This window comes from Pyrus communis, chromosome 14 (assembly GCF_963583255.1).
Source record: "Pyrus communis chromosome 14, drPyrComm1.1, whole genome shotgun sequence".
NCBI lineage: Eukaryota > Viridiplantae > Streptophyta > Magnoliopsida > Rosales > Rosaceae > Pyrus > Pyrus communis.
In genome coordinates, this window is record NC_084816.1 from 15,486,666 (window position 1) to 15,508,967 (window position 22,302).

Here is a 22,302-nt window from a genome sequence, read left to right on the forward strand (position 1 = left end):
AGATAGCAGAAAAAATTGAATATTCAAAAAAGGTGAAGAAAAGGAAGAAGCTAAGTCTGATTTGATGAGTCGTGGAACGTTTGTGTAGGAGTAATTTGGACCTCAAAATTTGTCTGGTTGATGTTCGCACACCTTCAAAACCTCCCAGATTCTCCCACACCTTCACTTGCACCACAATACCATCTTCGTTCATCACCAAGTTTTCCCTCTCCTCGTAGCTCCTGAATCTTTGGCTAGATTTTCTTATCAAAATCTCCCATTTTCTCGGAAACCCCATCACCAGATTCTTGGCATTTCCCTGAATCCAGCTGCAAAGATTGTTTTTTGGGAAAAATTCTGATCTGGGGTTTTCACAAAAAGGTCGTTTGAGCTTTTGAGAGAGAGAGGATGGTGGGAGCTGCTCTGTCTGTGGTAGGTTCGTCGGTGGTGGACTCGCACACTAGTCCTTGCCTGTGTTTGGATGCGCTGCCGACGACGGCGATGAATCTCAAGAGCGGCGGAGAAATGGTTTTGCAGAGGAATTCAATGGCCAGGAAGCATGTGGTGAAACCAGGCTCCTTGGAGTTGGGCAGTTCGTTCATTGATTTTGGCCACGACAGGCGATTTTCGATGAAAGCTCTTCCTGTTACAAGGAATAGGAGTACGAGGAAGCGAAAGAACCGGGGTTTTGTAATTGTTAATGAACTTGCTGGGCAGTATGAAGACAGTTTTGAGGATGTTAAGACGGTGAGAAACTTGTCTCCTATTGAGATTTTTGATGAACTTTCATTGGATGATGTTTTATATGTTCGACTCTCTTACGTACATGATGTAGTTTGTTGGTGTTTTGGTGCGTATGAGACCCTTAGCTGACTACTTTATCCGTTTCTGTATGTGATTGAATTAGGTATTTATTTCCTATGTTTATAGAGTTCACGCCTTTATTTTTAGTCCACTACGCAGTTTGAAATTCTCTGTAGATATAAAAGATTGATTAGTTTCTTGAGTCCATTTGATGTGGGAAGATGACCGTAATGTGTTACCGCCGTTTGCGCCACAAAACTGATTGGTGCCTCTGCACATTTCGAACGAGCCTATCGAGTTGAACACTCTTCGCATCCCTTGTAGACTAATTTGTAACATGAAGAGAAACATAGACTGATAGGTTATGCGACTCATTCATCTTTCTCTTGTTTCCCCTTTGCTTTTCATTGATTTCGAAGGATTTGTTTTACGATGACTTGTTTTCTAACGACAAAAAAAGTTTGCGTTCTCCATGCCCTCCATTGATATCAGCCGTATTAAAACAGTTGTAGCATTACATAAAACGTACCAATCAGATGCATTGTTATTTCTTCAGATCTGGACTTGCATCATTTCCCAATTTTGTGTAGACGATGGTATGTTTAGATGCTTTCGTATGCTTGTTTTTCACATACATAAACACATATACGTTCTGTCAATTGCGAACTCGCAGACGAGAGCATCTTATTGTAACTTAGCTGACTGTAATTTCTCTGCATGCAGCAATTACTCAACTATTTTACGTACAAGGCTGTGAGGACTGTTATGAACCAGCTGTACGAGATGAACCCTACGCAATATAGGTGGTTGTACGAGTAAGTGATCGACAAGTGATTGATCGGGCCGTTTTACCATTTTTCGTAATATGGACTTCACCTCATATTCCAACGACTTTGTTGTTCGAAGTATTACTACTACCACTGTTTTATCTAAATCCTGCTTCCATTTTCTTTGGGACAGTTTTGTTGCAACACACAAGCCTGGAGACGGGAAGCGTTTCCTCCGCACCCTTGGGAAGGTATCTATAAATCTTTATACTGTGGTTGCTTCGAACTCAAAAGAGGGAAGCCATTTTGTTCTGTTTGTTCTTTGTTTTGTTTCGATTCTAATTGTATTAGACGCCGAAAAGAAGGGGTTCCTGCAAACCATTCCTTTCGCAACTCGTTTGCGTGGTTGAAATCACTTTCTGGAAACCTGACTATCTAAAGCACAAGACTCGCACTTTCACACACATGTTTTCTGGCCCTTTGATGTTTTAGTAAAGAAAAGGATACACAAAATCGGGTTTGGATGTCATACATATGCTATTGTTTACCTACAAATTTACGCGAATGACGGAAATACAACCGGTGCTGATTGACAGGAGAGGCATGAACTTGCCGAGAGAGTAATGATCACACGGCTTCACCTCTACGGTAAATGGGTCAAGGTAAGCAACTTCAAGCATTTTCTTTTCGAACGAGCAAAGCACTTTGATGGAGAAATGTGAGAACCAATTTTTCTTGAATTCGCTTTGATGCAGAAATGTGATCATGCCGAAATATATCAAGGAATATCAGATGAGAACCTGGAGTTGATGCGTGAACGGCTTTTTGAGACCGTGATATGGCCCTCCGATGACAACACGGAGAAGATTGGCTGATCGTGGATCGTAGCGTTCATCGTGTACGGGTGAGGTTGAGCCTTCTGTACATTGTTGTTCCTTTGTCTAGTCTAGGTATTTTTCACGTTACATACCAGTTTGGTTCCCGGTCTGTCATTTGTATTATTTGCCACCAACTAATAAGCTGCTGAATATCTGTAAACTGTATATAAAAATGTCGTCCACCTCGTTACATTTAGCTTCCGATTGAGTATATATTTTCTTATATGAATTTGATCGAAATTATAATGCGACGTAAATGGAGATGATGAACAATTTGAATTGTCCGAACCACGGAATCTCCTCGTGCATGCAGATTCGGTTTGAACTGAACCGAAGACGAGCATTGTAGTGATGTGCCTGACTGTAGGATGCTGTCTATCGAGATATCGTTTTTGCTTTTGGTTACGTTGGAAGGGAATCGAATTTTTGACCAATTTTCTCAGATTTGACGAAACATGCCATATTACAAATTTGCTTGGCCAAAAGAACTTAGTTCAAAGCTCTATAAACGACGTGAGTAAAAACCCACTTCAGTTCTTGTCCACGCTATCAGTTAACATTGGTGATCTAATAGACGTTCAATTTCCAAAACATTCGTTAATTTATTTGGAATGATTTAAAAAGTTGAGTTTGAGGCTTTATTGGTTTATGCATTTTAACATAAATGATCAAAACAGATTTCTTGCCAAAACAGCGACCAAAAAATAACCTTTTCCCTAAATTCTAATTGCAATGTTTACATCGTCTACAAGAATGTTAACCCAAGGCCAACATGGCCCCAAATTCAAGTTCAAATATCTAGATCGGGATAATACCGAGTAATTTTTTCATATCCTCGATCCAAATCGAAATAATATCAAAGAAAGAGATAGGATGTCCGCACAAACTTAAAATCTCAATTCGTGCACCAAATGCATTATTTGTTCATATACGATCGCACTCAAAACCTCATTTATTTGTAAGATATTTCTGTATGTCCTGCAGTCAACAACATCGAATTTTCTTTTTCACAAACAAGAATAATATGTGGGCGGCATAAAGTATCGGGCAATTGTGGTACTAGTCCCCAGAGGGCTTTCTAAACTCCGAAGCAGCAGAAGTAAATCTTCTGCAACACAATCAGCCCTGCCTCAATCAAAGTAGCATCAGAGCATCCTTTGCCCGATACTCCTCAACACAGAGCTTCCACAAGGCCATCAATGCAACATGATGCCACGATTATTCTGGTCACTTTATACATTTGGAAGTAAAAGATTGCCGATGTATACATGTTTACAAATCTGACATGATACGACAGTATTGTGCACACTACGTGATGTCAGTCAGATGGTACACTAAGTTTACATAACTACATCAACCATATGATACAAGATAGTAAAAGGGGTTCAAAAGAAACAAAAATGGAACAGGAAGTATGATGGGGAAAAATGATGGGTAACCTGGTTAGGAGTACCCCCAAAATTAGCAAGCTTCCGCACCTCTCTGACTGGAAAGAAAGCAATGTGTTACACCTGCAAAAAAAAAAAATAATGATGTAAACATAAACTTGGCTAGTTACAAACATGAATTCATGTTGTCATAAGCTTTTCTCGAGGCCATAGTCGGGGGGTAGCCAGGGGGGGCGGGGGCTTCTCATGGTTGTTGATAACGGGGTTTGGGACTTGTAACATTTTGGTCCTTATCTTTAAAATTTGGCAGATGGAGGGGTCAACGGTGTAACTGTTTGTAACTTTAGGAGTGGTTTTTGTTAAATATTATTCTATTATTTTTACCACATGAGACATTTAACCTGGCTTTCAATTTATATAAGAATAGTTTTGAATTAAAACAACAAAGGCATACTAAAAGTCATTGTAACTTGAAGCTTACCATGTGGTTGCAAGCCACAAAGGACGCTGAATATACAATGAGGTCAAAACTAGTGCAACTTGATCATTACTCCTGTTCTTTGCCAGTGGTCAGAGGGTAGGAAAATCATGTTGAGCAATCACCGAAGGTTGTAAACTGCCCAATCGCTGTTCTTACTCGAAGCTGTGCCACAATGAATCAGATAATATTTAACCGAGTATTACATACAATGGATAAATAACCAATATGAGATATAAGATAATGACCTTCACATCTAGGCAAGGATCATTGACCATGCTCTTTACTTGAGAAACTATGCCAGCATCATGTAGTTTCACAAGGCGGCTAAATGCACCAGGACTTGATGGAAAAGTAAGATTCACAATGGCCCAGACAGAAGCTGTACGTAATTGGTTCTCATTACTCTGCAAAAACTTGAGAATAAAAGATTGTGTCCCATTGTCTCCTTGTGGAATGAGTTGCTGCATAACTGCTTCCTTGTGAAATTCATTCCCACTTGCAACATTGCCAAACACATACATTCCCTATATGAAAATGATTTTAAAACCTTATCACATAATGTAAAATATTTATACTAGAAACAGTAAGGTCAGCGATAACGACTAGAAAGGTGTCAAAAGCTTCAACACCTATTCCTTTCTTCTGCATATTTAGATCTCGTTACTTTAATCATGAGAAAGTAAACACTCGTGTTCTAATAACCATTGGGCCATCACACGATTCACTTCTAGATTGGTTACTCGACTTTTAAGCATAAAAATCTTTTGCACAATTAGAATTGATGGTTAAAGATGGAGATGATGTCACTTCAACTAAAGCATCTGCCCGCTTTCTGACTCATGAAAAGAAACTCAATGGCCCACTAATTGCAAGACCCAGAACTAGAAAACATCTTTTATCAATAAACCTTCAATCAAAACTTGGTATTCTGAATTATTCCCTGGTTAAACAAACCAATAAATAACTACGGAATTGGTAATTTATTATTCGCAACATTATTATATTGATACACCAAACACACGTTTCCAGAAATTTCCAGTTAAGTATATTCAACAAACTTGCAATCAAGATGAAATATCAGAATTTAGAACCTGCCATGATTTCACAACATTATTAGACTGATATACCAAATGCATGTTTCAGAAATTTACAGTTACGTATATTAACAAACAGGCAATCGGAATGAAGTATCAGAATCTAGAACTGGCACTGCATGTCACCATGGTACCTATAAGATGGCTAATTAATGTCATCAATCTATAGAAAGACATCTAACCTGTAACCAAATTTCATCTTTTGAAGCATTCTGCAGTTGCCTCCCAACAGCATCTAATAACATGCCATCTTCAGCAAAGACAAGCTCAATAGACTTCATACATCCATCAACAAGATTCCGGACCAGTGCAAGAGCCTGCTCTTGGACAAAAGGTTCAGGGTCTGCAAGGTGCAAATACATGTAAATTTGAAGCAAACATATGAAGAAAAATTATTGAAGGAAAAGTTATAAGCTGCCACCGACAAACCATCACATTACCACAGATGACACTTGCTAATGAAGAAGCTGTGAGCTCCATGAAGATCTCTTGTTTACAGGCATTGTCTGCAAGGAACGTCAAGTTCCTTAAAGCCCATATAGCATTTAACCTCACAGTTGAATCCATTGATCTGGATAACTGAACAAGCTGTTTCACACCTCCACACAGTACAAACAATGACCTACGCATAGTAAAATCAACTACTACGTTGCCAATCGCACTGAGAGCTGCAACCTGAAAAACGAAGCATTGAAGGGAGATTTTCTGTAACTTTACCATTTTTTGTTGTAAATGTCTAGGTAAAATATTTAAATTGTGGTGGATAAGCGTAATTTATTATAGGAATAGAAACGAAAATTTAAACTCTAACTGCAGGTATTATCTTGATGACCAATATCGCGGATGAGTTTGATTTTCAATTAAAATGTGTAATAATCATCTTTTGTAACATTTTTTATTCAGGTACTTGTTGAAGACATTAATTAAAGATGAATTCAGTCTGAAAAATCTGAGTTCCAAGTGTCCTACTTTTTTTAATTGGAAACTTGATCTCTTAGTTGAATGAGTTAATGTCCCCTTAAGTCCAATAGATTCAGATGAAAGGCACAAGACGCTCAAGGAACAAAAGCTCAAAGATCACACAACATATAATCTTTTTCACCATTCAACCCAACCTAGTCTGTGGCCTCATAAAAAGTCTTATATTTATGTGCTTCAATGCATCCACGCAAATTTTAACCCCTTGAACTAAATTTTTGAACACCAAATATTATGATGGAAGCCCCTAAAGAAGGTAGAATTCGGTAATTATTTTGAATATCTATTTGTTTCCCCAAAACTCTTAACAGGATTGTTCATTTGTAGTTCTTTGGCAATAGCCACCATCGAAATATCCTTTATGTGAGCAACAATCAATCAAACAACTCCTCTTTTTCCCTCTTTTTGATACGGATCAAGCAACTGAGAGACTGAAAACACAGTTAACTGTTGTAACAGAATCAAAACCATACCAAAAAGTTGATTGGATTCACGGGGTTTTTGGTGAGTTTTGGAAGCAAGTAGTAAGTACCATGTGCTAAATATGGGAAGCGGAAAACACAAAATCCAGACCACTAGTACATGTAACCAGAGCCAAAAAACATAACACATAACCATTGGCTCTACATTAGCTCTATCGTATTAACAAAAACAGCTCAAAATAATAATTGGGGAGGGGAGGGAGAGAGAAAGGGGGGGGGGGTGTGGAGGGAAGGCAAGAATCCTCTTCAACAACAATATCAAAACGGATGCAAAAACGAAGAGAAGTCCTAAGATAATTTTAGAAACCATTTGCACTGATGCAACTGCATATCTGTATTTCATTCAATGTAAATTCTTGGGAATAATATGGGACTAGACTCAGCTGACATAGAAGCAGGTTCATTAGTGAGAAGCAAGCATATACCTGGACAGATGTAGAGGGGTCATCCAGTAGCCGAACCAAGGGAGGGACAATCATTTCATTCATAAAATTACCTGCACACAAATTCTGAATGACAATTTCTTAGAAACACCTCTGTGTAATAAAATTCTAAATATTATTGACCTTAGAACTCATTGCAAACCTTGATTGACCGAGAGACAGATCTTAAACAAATGCAAGCTGCCGTACGTACTTCAAAACTATCATGAGTTAGTGCATCAGATACCAATTTCAATGCCTGTATTGAAGAAAAATATCAGAAGTTACAAACTGGCTGGAAATTTCACAAACAAAATATCAATTCTACAGCTTAGTAAGACATAAGACAAAGAAGAGAAATGAGTTCATAATGATTTGCTCACAGAAACCACTATTATTAGGGAAAAAGGGACTGTTTTTACAACTTTTATTTTTGGTCTTGAGTTTTTATTTTTATTTTTATGAAGGAGAAGTGGGCACATATGAGAGAAAATATGAAAAAAAACAATGGAAAAAGGATGGAGAAATGCTGGGGAATGGGAGATGAAGAAGAAATGAAATGAAATAAAAACGTGAAAACTGTTTGAAATTTCTTTTAATTTTCATTTTATGTATCATTTCATTTACACTTTTTCTCTCCAACCCTGTCATCTTTGTTCTCGCTATCCTCCCATTTTAATTTTTGAAAAATAAAACTAAAAACAAGTGTTACCAAAGAGGCCCTTAGAAAAAGAATATTGCTGGCCAAAAAGTAATAAACACGACCACAATGTATGATAAATAAATGTGCAAAACTAAATGAACGGAAAAATTTGAATTATTAACAAAACTGTAACAGGCTAATGGCTAACCCGGAACAAGTTAATGTGTTATATGAAGCAACAGACCTGCAATGACAGGAATCTAGACCTGCAGCTTTCCAACTTTGAGCATAGATCAGCCAGTGCAAGCAATATTCCTTCGAAGCGTTTGGGATGTAACAGACTCTTTTGCAAGTGGTTGTAAAGTTTATCAACAGCATTTGCCTCAAATGCTAGTTTCTGTAGATCCAGTTTCTCAGAAATTAAACTAGAAAATGCAGAGGGAGCTTCATCTCCAACTTGACCAGGATCATCATGAAGTTCAAGTAAGAGTTGCACCAACTTGGTTTTGATGCCTATGTCTTGCAAATAGCAAGAAGAGGAGTTCCTTATAACAATCAGGCACATAGAGGCCAATAATCTGGTACGGGGGTACCTATCCTTTGTCAATTCAATTACAGAACTCAAAGGTCTCCCATTTTCAGATCCCACAAACTCTGAAACAGCTTCGACATTGTTCTTCATAATTGTGGCTAGAGACTCTAAACTATTATCTCTCTGACTTAGAGAACCTTCAAGAAGGCTAATTAACTTCTTAACAACCCCAGAATGACACAGTGCCTTCTGTTCAGCAGTAGTCTCACAAGAACGTATGATTATACTTGTACCAAGTCCAGTAACATTTTCATTCTCACTATTCAATAACCTAAGAAGAAACTCCATGTTTTTCTCTTGAAGGAAATCACACTTTGGAGCCAGCTTTGATTGATAAATCATCCTTAAGGAACGTGCACCGGAATCGACAACCTACAATAAAACAAAACCATCGAATGGCATATTAAATGAGCAGGGAAGAAAAGGTACTCATGGAAGCAGAACATATTAGAAACACGGGAAAATTCTGCAATTAACTCAACGAGGAATAACTAGAGTAAAATGCGTACTAAGTGACACATTAATCTAACCGAAACAGACTAGATGAACAATGTCAATAAAGTATTGTCCATATACATTTAATTTTCAGTAAAGAATGGAAGGACGAGATTTCCTTCTCTTTTATCCACTCCAATGACCCCACCCCACTAGATTAGAAAGAATCATTCATAGGGAAAAGACGTCGGGAGTACATAGAGATTCATAGACAGCAGACAATTTGAAAATGGAATGTTTGGTGGTGTCAGTCTAGTGGCTCTATCTTTAATAACTTGTAGAGTTATACACATAATTATTTGTGAACTTTATTGAGCATCAGGCATTCAAAAGCCACATACATGACACCTTGACATGGATAAACTATAATTCTGGATTGTGGATTCCACAATTCTCTCAACTACCAATGTTTTGATGCAACTTCAAATCAAACTACCAAATCAGGAGAATTGTTTATATCATCAAGATAAATAGGATTTATTTATTTATATGGGAGTCACTTCTATAATCCTAATCATTTACAATTATGGCTTCTTTTTCTGTCTTGACATAGAGAAACATAAACCCATACCCATTCATTTATATCATTTATAACATTTCTTTATAAATACTTTTTTGGAGCATTTTGAATGTATAAACAAATGTCTGTTTTGCTATATATTAAAAAAAACGAAAAGAAAGTCTTTTTATTCATTTCACTATGGTCACTCAAAGCTCTTTAGTTGTTTTTGCGTAGTTTTCTTAATAAAAGAAAGGTCCTTGAGATCATCCATTGGGCATATGCATGCAGTCATCTGGTAGAAAATGGAATATATCAAGTTCTGATAGTAGTGGTCAACATAGCACAGGTTAGTGAAAATCGCCTATAGTTCTTGTACCGTAGGCTATGAGGCTGAAAAATCCTAGTATCAATTAGGCATTAAAGTACTAGACTTTAGAGGGAAAAAGGGCTAGACTTCAAGAAGAAAGGTTGCTTGAGTTCTGGGACAGCAGGTAAATACAAGATATTTAATTAAGAAAAAAAAGTTGGGATAAAAAGTTAAGAAAAGAAAGAAGATGGGTGCTGTTCTTGAACAGTAAGGAGAACCCATGAACAATGCAGAGAGAGAGAGAGAGAAAGAGAGAGAGTACGTTACGTTGACAAGTATCTGATACACCACGTGTGTATCAGAATTCACTAATACATTACGATGGGTATGGACTTAGGAGATATTATGATCCTATGTGTGTTAAAATATGGGTGAATGGTCTTAAGCACTTCAGCTACAATCCCCTTGCCATAATAAAGGTGGGTCCGATGCACCATGTACTGACGTGGTATATTAAATACATGCATACACACAATCATTCACAATCCACTTTTATGGAGTATAAACAAACATTTCCTACCAGCACTACAACCTTCAAATATAGAAGGCATTAATTATATAACCATATCAGGACCAGAACGTTCAAACACAAAAAATATTAGCTAAAAAACCAATTAAGACTACAACTTTCAAATTTTCTATAAACGAAAACACCTGATTTAAAACCCAATAAAGGACACCTAGGAAGTTTACAACTTCAATCACATTCTGTGCTCAATAGAATTTAGTTTAAATATTTGTGCAACTAACCCAGAAAAAAGACATGTAGCTCTTACACTAAAGACTCAATTAAAAACTGACATAATCCCAGGCCTAAAGCTTCAGATCCATACAAAACTTGTCAACTTCCACTTTCACACATATGCTGTACATAACACAAAAATGCCAAATCTGGAAATTGGCAAATAGGCCCTTATTAGCAAGTACTGTAGTCCATTGATTAAAAATGGAATTCTGAATAACCAAGCCTTTGCACAGCCACACGGCCCCAGAACCAATAGGCATACCCTGGGTACATTTAACACAGGCAAAGCATGTTGCATTGATCTTTGTTGTAGTATGAATAACTGTGATACCAACTAATGGTCAGGGTAAGGCTTTGATTGTATAGTAAACTTCCATCATAGTGAAGACAATTCTCCATAAGCCAAAAATCTTTGATCACTCAATAGCTTATAAACTACTAAACATAGTCTGAAGATAAAATGCAGTTAGTTTAAGGGTAGTGATTTCTGCACACCCATTTTCTCCCCCTGCAAGGCTGCAACCCATTTGTTTCTGGTCTATATCTAGCCTTTGGATTGAATAAATCAAAGAATCAAGGGACAGAAAAACATGGGTGTGCATTAGGAGGAAATGGATGTGCGGAAATCATTCCCCTGTTTAACCACAATTCTAGATTTAGTAAACCAAGTTCCCCATTCCTTATACCTGCGTTTCTTGTAATTTTTATTTTGGCCTATATTATAAACTTCACGGCTGGGGAAACCGACCTTTAGCACAAAAAACGATTTGAGCAAGTAAACAAAAAGGTAACTGAGATCACATTTACTAGTAGCACAAACACATCAATTTCCTATCTTCTTTTTGGTCCGTATTGATTTCCTATTTTTAAATTGAGTAATTCACATCACATTTCTTATAATCAGAAGCAACAAAGCAATAATTCATTTTCTTTTCTGCATTTTCTCCGCATCCAAAATCAAAAACTAGCAGAGAACAGAACGAGAATTCGATTAATTTGACATATTCGATCAGATACTTGTTTACCAAAGCAAAATTGGACAAACGAACGCAATTGTACCTTAGCATCAGGATGCGATAGAAGCAATAAGAGGTTAGGAAATACGCCGGCGTCGAGAACGGCTTGGACGCCGGCATCGAAGCCGCAAGCGAAGCTTCCGAGGGCAGCGGCCGACTGAACAAGGAGATTGTTGTCGCGAGGATGGAATTGGGATTGGGATTGGGATTGGGCTCTAGAGGCGAGGATGGCGGCGACGGGTGGGACCAGGCCGAGCTTGATGAAGGAGAGCTTCTTGGTGCGGTTGCCGATGATGCGGTTCTTGAGCTCTCTGAGAGCCTTGAGCTGGACGTCGGAGTCGGGTGACGTCAGCCGGGTCAGGAGGTCCGAGTGGGCCCCGCTGGTTGAAGAGGCGGAGGCGGAGACTGAGGGTGAGGCTGCGGTGGGCATCGTCGTCGTATCGCTGGAGGAGCCGATTCGGGTGACATGCAATGGCCACAGCGCTCCACGTAAGAGCGAGGTATAGCCTCCTCTGGAAAGGGACAGAAAAATGGATGACTTCGGGTCTTCGGCGGAAAACGAGAGAGAGAGAGAGAGAGAGAGAGAGAATGAGAGGAGAAAAGGAAATTTTCTTTTTAATTATTTATTTAAGCTTATTTATATACATTCCCCTCAACTTTAGTCATTGTTTCACTTTGGTCTTCAAATTTTTTGGTTCCGAGTTGGTCGAACTTTTTTAAAATAGGGAAACTTGTTTAATTCTAAAATTTTGTGCCAATAACTATCACTAGGTGACTTAGGGTGCGTTTGTTACACCGGACTATCTCGGACTGGACTAGCTTCAGAACTAAGTTGGACTGGCTAATATTAGACTAAACTGGACTAGCTTAGTAAAGCGTTTGATGCAGTCTCGGACTAAAAAGCAGGATAACAAAAAACCATCGCATTCGTCACCCAAAAGACTAACAAAGCAATTCAGAACAAAAATCATACATTTTTTTTATATAAAATTATAAAATTTTCATTTAATAAACAATGATATGGAGTCATCGTACTTCGTTGTGTATACAAAATGTATATATACTTTCTATATGATTTTTATTTGGCATACAATCTCAACTCAGGATCTTCTCCCTTTTTCCAGTAACTAGTATACTGGTGCACTCGAGTCTGGACTCTCAATATTTGTTCTTCGCATATCGCATACGAATAGAGCTTAACCTCGTGGCCGAAGATAAGGACACACCAACATCCCTCTATGCACCCAGCATGTGGAAATACACCTGAGGTGCCCACCCATCCAGCTGGTTTAGGAGAGGTAAGGACCGCTAGTAACAAATCGAAGCTATGACAATTCCTACAAAACCTCCGGCGAAGACGTCCTGCCAATGATTCAGTAATCATAACACGAGAGATTCCCACGAGAGCAGCACATAGTAATGGAAGAAATACAATGCAGAGCTTTATGGAAAAGCCTATGTGATCAAACACTTTGATCTTCCGGGACAAATACCATGCAAGAAAACCAAGAACTGCAAATAAAACTGAAGTATTTCAGCACAAGGAATCAGACAACAACAATTTTTTGCATTATTTACATAAGTGAGATTAAATGAACAATTGTAAAAAGCAATTGAAATAGAATCAAAGTAGATACATAGACAAACAATTAATGAATTTGGCCCCAAGTTTTCCAATTTTATTTATTAATAATTTACCAAAAACAACACCCAAACTCCAAAGCTCTGCATCTGCATCTCAATTCTTTGTCCTTAATACTAGGTTTCTAATCAAAAGCTTGCATCTACATCCAAAGCCTTGCATATACATCAAATTGTGGACGTGATAGGAATAGACAAGAGCACCACATGCTGAGGCACACAATTCTTTGTCCTTAATACTAATTTTCTAATCAAAATTTGCACCATAATTATCATTTTACTTTCCTCATATAACACCTAATTACTGATATTAATATGAACAAATGTGCAGCCCCGTGCACCAGGCTACTGCCATTGCAGAGTCATTGCAAAGTACATAGACAAACAATTTGAACGACGCTAATCACCCACACGCCTCGGACCACCTAGCCACTACTGATTTATGAAATTCAACCCAAATCAAAAACACCCAAAACCACAAAATTCAAGAAAACTAAAATTATCTACAAAATTGACAATCTTTGATGTAAAAATTCCAAATTTTCACAGTTTTTTATGTGAAAATTATATCGACACACAAATTAAACCCTATTTGTGACAATTGTAGTATAAATGCAAGTAGGGATCGTTCTAACCGGGGATTAACTAGGGATGCTAATCTACTCTAAACTGACTTAAAAACACAAAATTAAATTTTAAAACACTTACCTAGACCTATATGACTCAAAATAACTTAAAAAGACTCAAAACAGCCCAGAACACTTAAATAGACTCAAACTAGACTCTAAAGGGTGAATTGGGCGAAATTTAACTAACTTAGACTCAAAACACTAATTTGGACAGATTCAAACACTTTTCTAACTAATCTAACACACTTAATAAAATAGGGAATTGATTTAAACGAAATTAATTCAAATGGACAGATTGTAAACTAAACAGATTAGGCACTAAATTAGGTGAATTGAATGGGAAAAAGGCTAGTTAGAGGGTCCTTCTCCAGACATGCACATATGCAACACAAATTGATTTCCAGATTTTATCCCTTTAAACCATGAATGACAATGCCCCAAATTAATTGTGAAAAGCACAAATTAACTTTCAGATTTTCCTAGTTTCATTGAATTGGATGGAATACGCATCGACAATCAAATTATTCTTATCAAATTCCCTACATGAACTGCATAATAGAGATAAAATCAAAGATCATTGAGCTTTTTGAAAACCCTAAGCATTGACTAGGCATTCGTAACTATGAATTGCATGATACTCGTGCATAGAATTTACTTAATACAATCATGACTAGTGATTTCCACTACTTGTGAATATAAGTTCATAACGATTAGGTGAAATTCCCTTATATCCTAGCATCAAATTCATGTATGAAAACTAAGTATACATCCTTAATCAACACACAAGAACAAGTTCTCAATAACTCAATTAAGTAAATCACATTCACAATTCAAGAAACAAAATCTGGAGGAAATTAATTCATATAAAACATATGCCCATGGCTTCGAGTTCACCCCTAACTAAGAAAAACTTAGTTACACATGTTCATAACAATTGAGAAGCAAATTAAAATAAACATGGAAACGAAACAAGGGAAGAAAGAACTCCCAAATTCTCCAATGGGTGCAGATTTCTTGCGGCACAAGATGATCTTTCTCCTATGGAAGCCACGACACTCCTTCTTCTCCTAAAGAATTGCGGCACAAAGGTCTATTTTTGAATGGATGGTGTGTGGGTTGAATGAATGAATGATTTGAATGATGAATGGCTGCCTAGGGTGTCTAAGGGGGGTGCGGCAACTTAAGTTCTATATATATATATATAGCATGGTAAAAACCCTAGGAATTAGAATTAGGGTTAAACCTAGCAGATACAAGTGATTAGGGCCCCTAGGGCTTGTGGCAAAGGTTGGGAACTTAAGTCCTAGCCCAATTGCTTTTAGATATGGACTTATACAATCCAAATCCAAGAGGAAAAGGGCCAAATTAAATCAAAATCCAATCAGAAAAAGGTTTAGGAAATTCGTCCAAAATTGGGCCTTCTAGAAACTAAGTGTTTTATGGCTAATTTTGGGTGTTCTAGAAGGCATAAAAGGGGGAGAGGTGTGGCACCCTTTTAGGGTCAGATAAGGCTTCTAGAAATTAGGTTTTTAGGTCCACTTGCAACTAGGATTAAGGGGGAACAAGATAAGGTTAGGATAAGATAGGATAAGGTTTGGATAAGATAAGGTTGTTAGGATAAGTTTCCATATTTCTTGCTCTTTCCTTATCTTCTTTGTCTTGAACTTTCCTTTTCTGATTTGTAGCATGTTTCTAACCTCTTTTGACTCCAAATTCGTCCATCCACCTTGCTCCATATACAAGCTATCCATAATAAGCCCAAAACTGCTCTAAAAGGCTCAAAATTGCATTTTCTTGCCAACTTTGTCATTAGGACCCACAAACAAACGAAAATAGCTTAAAACACTATAATAAGTAGTAATTAGCTCACTAAATGTAAGGAAATAACATAACTAAGTAGCATAAATATGCTCCTATCAGTTTTCAAACCCAAAACAACGAATCGATAAAAACCCAGTAATAATTTAACGATCTGAAACAAAATCGAAGAAATAAATCGTCAGATTCGAAATTTACCAGACCAGGAGTAGATGATGACGAGTAGGAGATGAGGGCGAGCAGTACGAGGATGACGGAGCAGGAAGAGGAGCGAGCAGACGAGGACGAGTGACGACTCTCTCTCGACAACGGGCTTAGACAGTCCCGTGGTATTTGGGGGTCCTCGCGAAGAACTCCTAGCGAAGGAGATAGTCGAAGCGAGTGAGGGCTAATCTCATTAAACCTAGTCCCTTTGCCTACCAAACATGGGACTACACTAATAATTAGTGTAGTCCAGTCCAATGAAACTTAGTGAGCCCAAACAAACAACCAATGTATGGAGATGAATTTCAGACCCGTTTTCACACATGTCTTGAGTTTGACTTTTGATGCTCGTGAATCACATGATGGTGACCAGAGAAGACTGAAATACCTCTATGAGTCTTTCCTGCTCTTTGCCGTAGAGAAGCATCGAAGTCACTAGCTGGTCCGCTTTTTTAAGCAAAGAATATTTTGAGTCAATATTAATAATAGTTTAGTTTATTTAAATAAGTCAAATTCTTTAAGTTTAGGATTATTTTATTATCAATAATTATCTCTTTAATGATAATTTTCTTATAAAAATTAAATTTCTTCCTATTATCTCTTTAATTATTATTTTTTGTTAATTCTTGTTATTCTTTCTGCCCTAAACCCTCTTTATAGATTTTATTTTTAATTTTATAATCAACTTATATCACATTTTAATTATATTTTTATATACCTATGTGACAGATTCTTTTTATAATCAATCTGTATCACAGATTAATGTGTCTTGCTTGTAGGTAACTAGACTTAACCTAATAACCATGTTGATTTTTTGGACCTAGATCTAAATGCCCTTATAAAATATGTAATGTCAGCTACAAAAATTGACAGAACTAGTAAAACAACAATAAAGCCTTATCTCACTAAATGGGTTCAACTGTATGAATTTTAGAATGTCACTGCACTTAGTTTTGCACCAAGTCTTCTGTTAGCTCTAAGTACTCCATGTCTTTTCTTGGAGTCTCTTTCAAAGTCTTCATAGGTTTTCTTCTACTCCTTTTGACATAAGTCTCTATCTCAAAGTCACATTTCTTAACCGGAGTATCTATTCGGTTTGAAAGGGAATATTGAAATTTATGTGGGATTTCGAGTGACTAGCTGCAGACAATTCAAAATTCAAATACATAAGCAATGGAAGAAAAATATCAAAGCTATATTCATGCAAATTCTTCTAGAAGCATAGGTTTAGACTTGATGCATCAAATAAACTTATTGAAGAACAAAGTGAAGGGTTAGTTTTGTACCTCTTGATCTAGACTTTAGACCAAGGATGGACCACCTCCAAGACCTTTGCTCTTGGACCTCCTTGAGCCTAGCCTCCCTCATTGCTTCCTCCACCTTGAAGATTTGGAACTACTTGATTGTCCTTAGTCCCCAAAGTTGAAGGCCTCCAAAGATCCACACCCACTAGTGTAGTGAGATGGATGAGGGAATACCCAAAACAAAACGAGATGATTAGCTTTCTTCTTCCTTTGGTAGCCAGCCTATGTGCGTGATGGTTAGCTTTTTTTTCTTTCTCTTTCTCTTTCTTTCTTTCTTTCTCTCTCTCTCTCTCTCTCTCTCTCTCTCTCTCTCTCTCACTCCTACACAAAACAGTTGGCCTTTCCTTAGTGTTGGGCTTGACTTGGCTTGGATTTTCTTATTTCAAGTCACTCCATGCTTGAATTAAAAGCCCAATGGACCCAAAAGAACTTGAAGTTCCTTTTAAGCCCAAAAACAATGTTTCATCGCTTATACGATTTATTTAGTCTATCTAATCATCACACAAGTGTATTGGTGTACAATCTTTTTAGGTTCTAAATAGTGAGACAATGAGGTGATTGGTATCAATCCAATTGATTAGTACTAATACAATCACTTCATGAATTAAAACTTACTTTTAATTGTCCTTCTACTTTGATGACGACTTATTTAATCATCTAGAATGACCCACAAGCCATGTGAGACATCTAACCATATATCATGGCTACCTAAGCTAATGTAGAATTTGGTCGGAGAACCTATTCTATTCAGTTGGAATTACAATGTAATTCATTCCTTCTTTAATTCAATACTCCCAATCACATTACCAGGGTATGGATACTTTACGTCAAACCCTTAATGTGAGTATATTATCTTATATGATTCAATTGAGCCATATAGGAATGTCTTCCATCATTACACTCGATACTTCGGTCCAAGGCTTCTGAATCATATATTAGAGTATTCATCCTCTTTTATTGAGGATTAGAGATTCCTTGTTGAACATTTACATGCCTCTGAGAATAAATCACTGATCCCAACAATGCATAAAACACATCCAACAGAAGATGTGGTCACGTCTCATTGTGAAATGATCAACAATGTATTCCCCAAGACATCTATGATGTCTCAGGTTAAATGACTACTTACATTATTCCAACAAGTAGAGTTACTTGCTTGACATGTGAGTAGGCCTCCATGCAAGTACTCACATTTAATTGTGTTTAGCGGACTCATTCCCTTAACGAGCGCCTACATACTTGTTTTAGTATCCCTACATGAATGACTTAAGACTTTCTATCATTCCTATTGAAGCAGACATAGTACGTAATGGTCCATCTGGATTGTCAGTATTCATTTAACAATCTTATGATTAGGAACCTTTTGGACATTATGGTTATGTGAAGAAGGTCCTTGTAGTTTAACATATTTAAATTACTTCTTCCATCAATCCATTGTCCATGGATTTACTATTTGGACATATATGGTTTATTGAAATTGTCCTAATTAGTGATTGTGCGCTTTTGTTGTATTAGACTTAACTATACATTCAGACATCATCATGAAATGTTTCTTCTCAAGATTGACTCTTAATTCATATCCCCAACAATCTCCGACTTTCCCAATGAAGACTCACTTGCGACTGGAACAAGTATCAACTTTTGGAGCTAGTTCGCACAGTGTACTAAGCTTGAAACTCTTGAATTCCTAACTACACACCATACCACTTGTTGAGAAGCTTGAAATAAGTGATGATTCAAAATGATGTTGGGGTGAGATTGCAGAGAGCTAGTCCATAGCTGATGGTCACCTCTTTTGTAAAGTCTAACAAGGGAAACATCAGGCCTAAGGCTAGGTATCAAGGATTGACCACGGTGTATGGACAATTAAGGTCGGACAGATTTGGCTGCGGTGAGTGGATATCTTCGCCGGCCTCTCACCGGAGGTACATTAGTTGAAAAAGTTATGTCCAGGTTGAACATAACCATTACAGTCTTCTTGATTCCTCACCCTAAGATTAGGAGCTCAAATTGAGTATAGCTTGGGTGAGGAACATAACGAACATCAAGAATGGAAACTATAGCCATCGTTAGGAATTTAGAGAAGAAAGTTGGAAAAAAGGTTCTGGTTTTGTGAAAGTTTTTTTTTCAAAGAAGACTTGAGAAATTTTGAAGGCAATAGGAGAAAGTGAAAGAAAAGGAATGAGTATTCATAGAGGTTTCTTTGGAATGGCATGAGCGTTGAATTCGGAACGATTCACCTTGAGATTCGTGAATCCGATGGCTAAAAACTCTCGGAAACGTAAAATGTGATATATCTTCATCATTGTTGTCTTAATGGTATGACTCTCGAGATCAAATGCGTGAATTCAGAAGCTCCCCACTACCTGGCATTGATTACAGAACTGGATTGGCACGTGTTAAAGAATTACCAATGACATGCTATTTCAATTTACTCTGAAAGAAATGGTCCTACCCCTCAAGGGTACATCATTTCGGAAGCATAGTTAAGGAAATTTGTGGGACCATGAATTTTCTTGGGCCAGAGTAAGGTGGATCAGAATGTCAATGTCTTTATAGTTCGGTCATGGACTTAACGACTTCGAATCAGACTAAGCTACCTACATGGAGCAAATGTGCCATCACACCCTGTTGGGCACTAGAAATGGTAGGCAAAGCCAACAAGCCTTTCCAACCGTGCTTGTTCCACAAGACACGAGAACCTAATTCAACTAGGGATCATATTGGTTTCCTATATTCTTCGATATTTCTACAATTTAGGAATTGGCTTGTGCCGCAAGTAACCACAATCCTAAAAGGAAATAACATCTTATGCTAAATATCCTATATGATTCTCTCAGTTTAATACAAATTCAATATCCTAAAAAGAACCTCTCTCATCTAGTAAATGCATCCCTTAATTTTCAACATGGCAACGCATACTATGTTTTCTTGCCCACTGCTTGAGTTCTAAGATATTATACTAACTTGACCTCCAGAGACCCTTTGTCCAATATTACATTGGTGCCTTAGATTATTCATGGATGTTTGCTCTTTCTTGTAGGTGGTCGTTCTTGCACTCTTCTCCGTCCACGATGGTACAAAAATTCGGTTCGAATCAAGAAGCATTTGCCAAATATATTTCAGTGAAATGCAATATGTGTGTGTGTGTGTGTGTGTGTGTGTGTGTAGGAGTTGAATGGGTTCGTGTAACGCACCAACTCAAGTATTAACGTAAACCTTGTTTAGAACGTGATTCACACCTTAACTGTAAACCTTAGCAACATAATTATAGTGTGAAATGAAATATAAAATAAGAACATGAATAATTCGCTTGGAACAAATTTAGTGGAGCAACATATAATCCATTGTAAAATACAACCAAAATTATAACTTGGAAACTACTCAAATTATACACATGACTAGCTCTTTATTAAAACAAGAGAGCAAAAACCAGCAAGCTCATCTTTTTATTTCTTATACAAAGTAACATAACAGACAACAAATAAAGTAATTTTTATTGCTTGTACAAAGTCACATACATACAACAAATAAAGTAAACTTCTAGTTTTTTGGTTTCATACCTGCAAAATTTAGTTAGGATGAGCTTAAAAGGCTAGTAGGGACCTATACCTTCAACATTAAAGTAATAGAGCTTGATTAACTTGACAAAAATATTAAAGTGTGTTTTAATTCTCAAGTCTTCTATAGAGCTTTGGATCTCCGAATCGACGCTTTTAGTTGAGCAAATTTAGAAGGGTTGACTTGGGAGATTAGAGCTCCAAATACAACAATTAGTGAAAACAAACTTTAGCTTTTGTCCACCTCATCATTTCATTCTAGTAATGCCATCATTTAATGTTGGTAAAGTTGTAATACCCCATATTAAATATATATATATATATATGTATATGTATGTATGTATTTATATATGTACATGTGTATGTAGAAGTATGATTACTATTTCTAAGATACAAAATTTTTGTAATATTTTTATGAAAATCTATTCTTATGTACTTGTATTTCTCTATTTTGGATTAAGATCATTTTACATATATACTTAATTACTAATAGAACGGGAGGTGTTGTCAAAGCTTGGAATGTCTTTGTGCCTACTACTATACTTGTAAGTGATTTTTAGTGAAGTTTTATGAAAGAAACGTGGAGCTTTTACCAAACTTCATTTGTCTGCCTATTGATTGTAGATTTACCCATGTGTTTTGATCTAGGAAGAAAACTTAAGGTAAAGCTCCACGTGGCCTTAGATGCTTGTCATGCATGATATTGGTTAACTTAACACGTCTCTTTGCTATTTGAACACATACCATTGTTAATGATTAGCCTAACATTTGGTGTGTTTCTATTGGAACACATATTAGGGCTGCTAATTATCTTAACATTTTATTGTCTTTCTATTGGACCGCATATCATGGCTAATGATTGACAGAACACTTGGTTTCTTTCTAATGGCACACTTTGGAGCTTTCATTCTCAAGCTACATGGGAAGGAGGATGCCATGCAATCCTTCTAAAGGAAGGGCAAAAACCAACGGAATGAAGAAGAGAGAGGAAGAAGAAAAAGAAAAGAAAAAAGAACAACTCCAAATAGAAAGCCACTCTCCCTTTCATGTTACCTTCTTTCTTTTACATGTTGTTAAGGCTTTACGTCATATTTCATTGTTGTATATAGTGAAATACAATGAAAGCAAGCCCCAGTGGATGTAGTCGGTTTGGCGAACCACTTAAATCTTATGTTTATATATTTACATTTTGAGATCATTGCCATAAAAAGCACTCCCACCAAACCATCGAAAATCTCCCTTTACTCCACCCTGAGAATCATGTAAAATAAATGAGAGACAAATCCCAAAAAATACATAAGAACTTACCCAACAAATCTCTCCCCACCAAACTCATCATCATTTTCGTCTAGTTATCAAAAGAAAGATATCTAAAACCTAGAAATTCGTCATACCTGTTTAGCATAACCAAACACCATTTTCTGTAGCTCAAAACGTAAAGCCTTCTCCATGAAAGTTATTCATTTACTTGTGAACTACACCATATCCAAATTTGAGATCCATTGGAGTAGTA

At 37.0% G+C, this 22,302-nt stretch overlaps 2 protein-coding genes across 2 annotated transcripts; one reads left to right on the forward strand and one right to left on the reverse strand.

Moving 5' to 3' along the window:
- The first annotated feature begins 59 nt into the window (after nucleotides 1–59).
- LOC137715028 (chaperonin-like RbcX protein 2, chloroplastic) lies at nucleotides 60–2,624 on the forward strand. The gene is made up of 5 exons (XM_068454233.1): nucleotides 60–726; nucleotides 1,507–1,598; nucleotides 1,744–1,801; nucleotides 2,147–2,212; nucleotides 2,306–2,624. Exons 1-5 carry the CDS (start codon nucleotides 388–390, stop codon nucleotides 2,423–2,425), a joined length of 675 nt encoding a protein of 224 aa, XP_068310334.1. The 5' UTR covers nucleotides 60–387; the 3' UTR covers nucleotides 2,426–2,624.
- Nucleotides 2,625–3,635: 1,011 nt separating this feature from the next.
- Nucleotides 3,636–12,215, reverse strand: LOC137715027 (uncharacterized). Its single transcript, XM_068454232.1, has 9 exons — nucleotides 11,677–12,215; nucleotides 8,161–8,880; nucleotides 7,437–7,532; nucleotides 7,277–7,360; nucleotides 5,832–6,066; nucleotides 5,574–5,734; nucleotides 4,543–4,821; nucleotides 4,298–4,459; nucleotides 3,636–3,939 (listed from the first exon to the last, which is right to left on the reverse strand). Exons 1-8 carry the CDS (start codon nucleotides 12,061–12,063, stop codon nucleotides 4,403–4,405), a joined length of 2,019 nt encoding a protein of 672 aa, XP_068310333.1. The 5' UTR covers nucleotides 12,064–12,215; the 3' UTR covers nucleotides 3,636–3,939; nucleotides 4,298–4,402.
- Nucleotides 12,216–22,302: the final 10,087 nt, after the last annotated feature.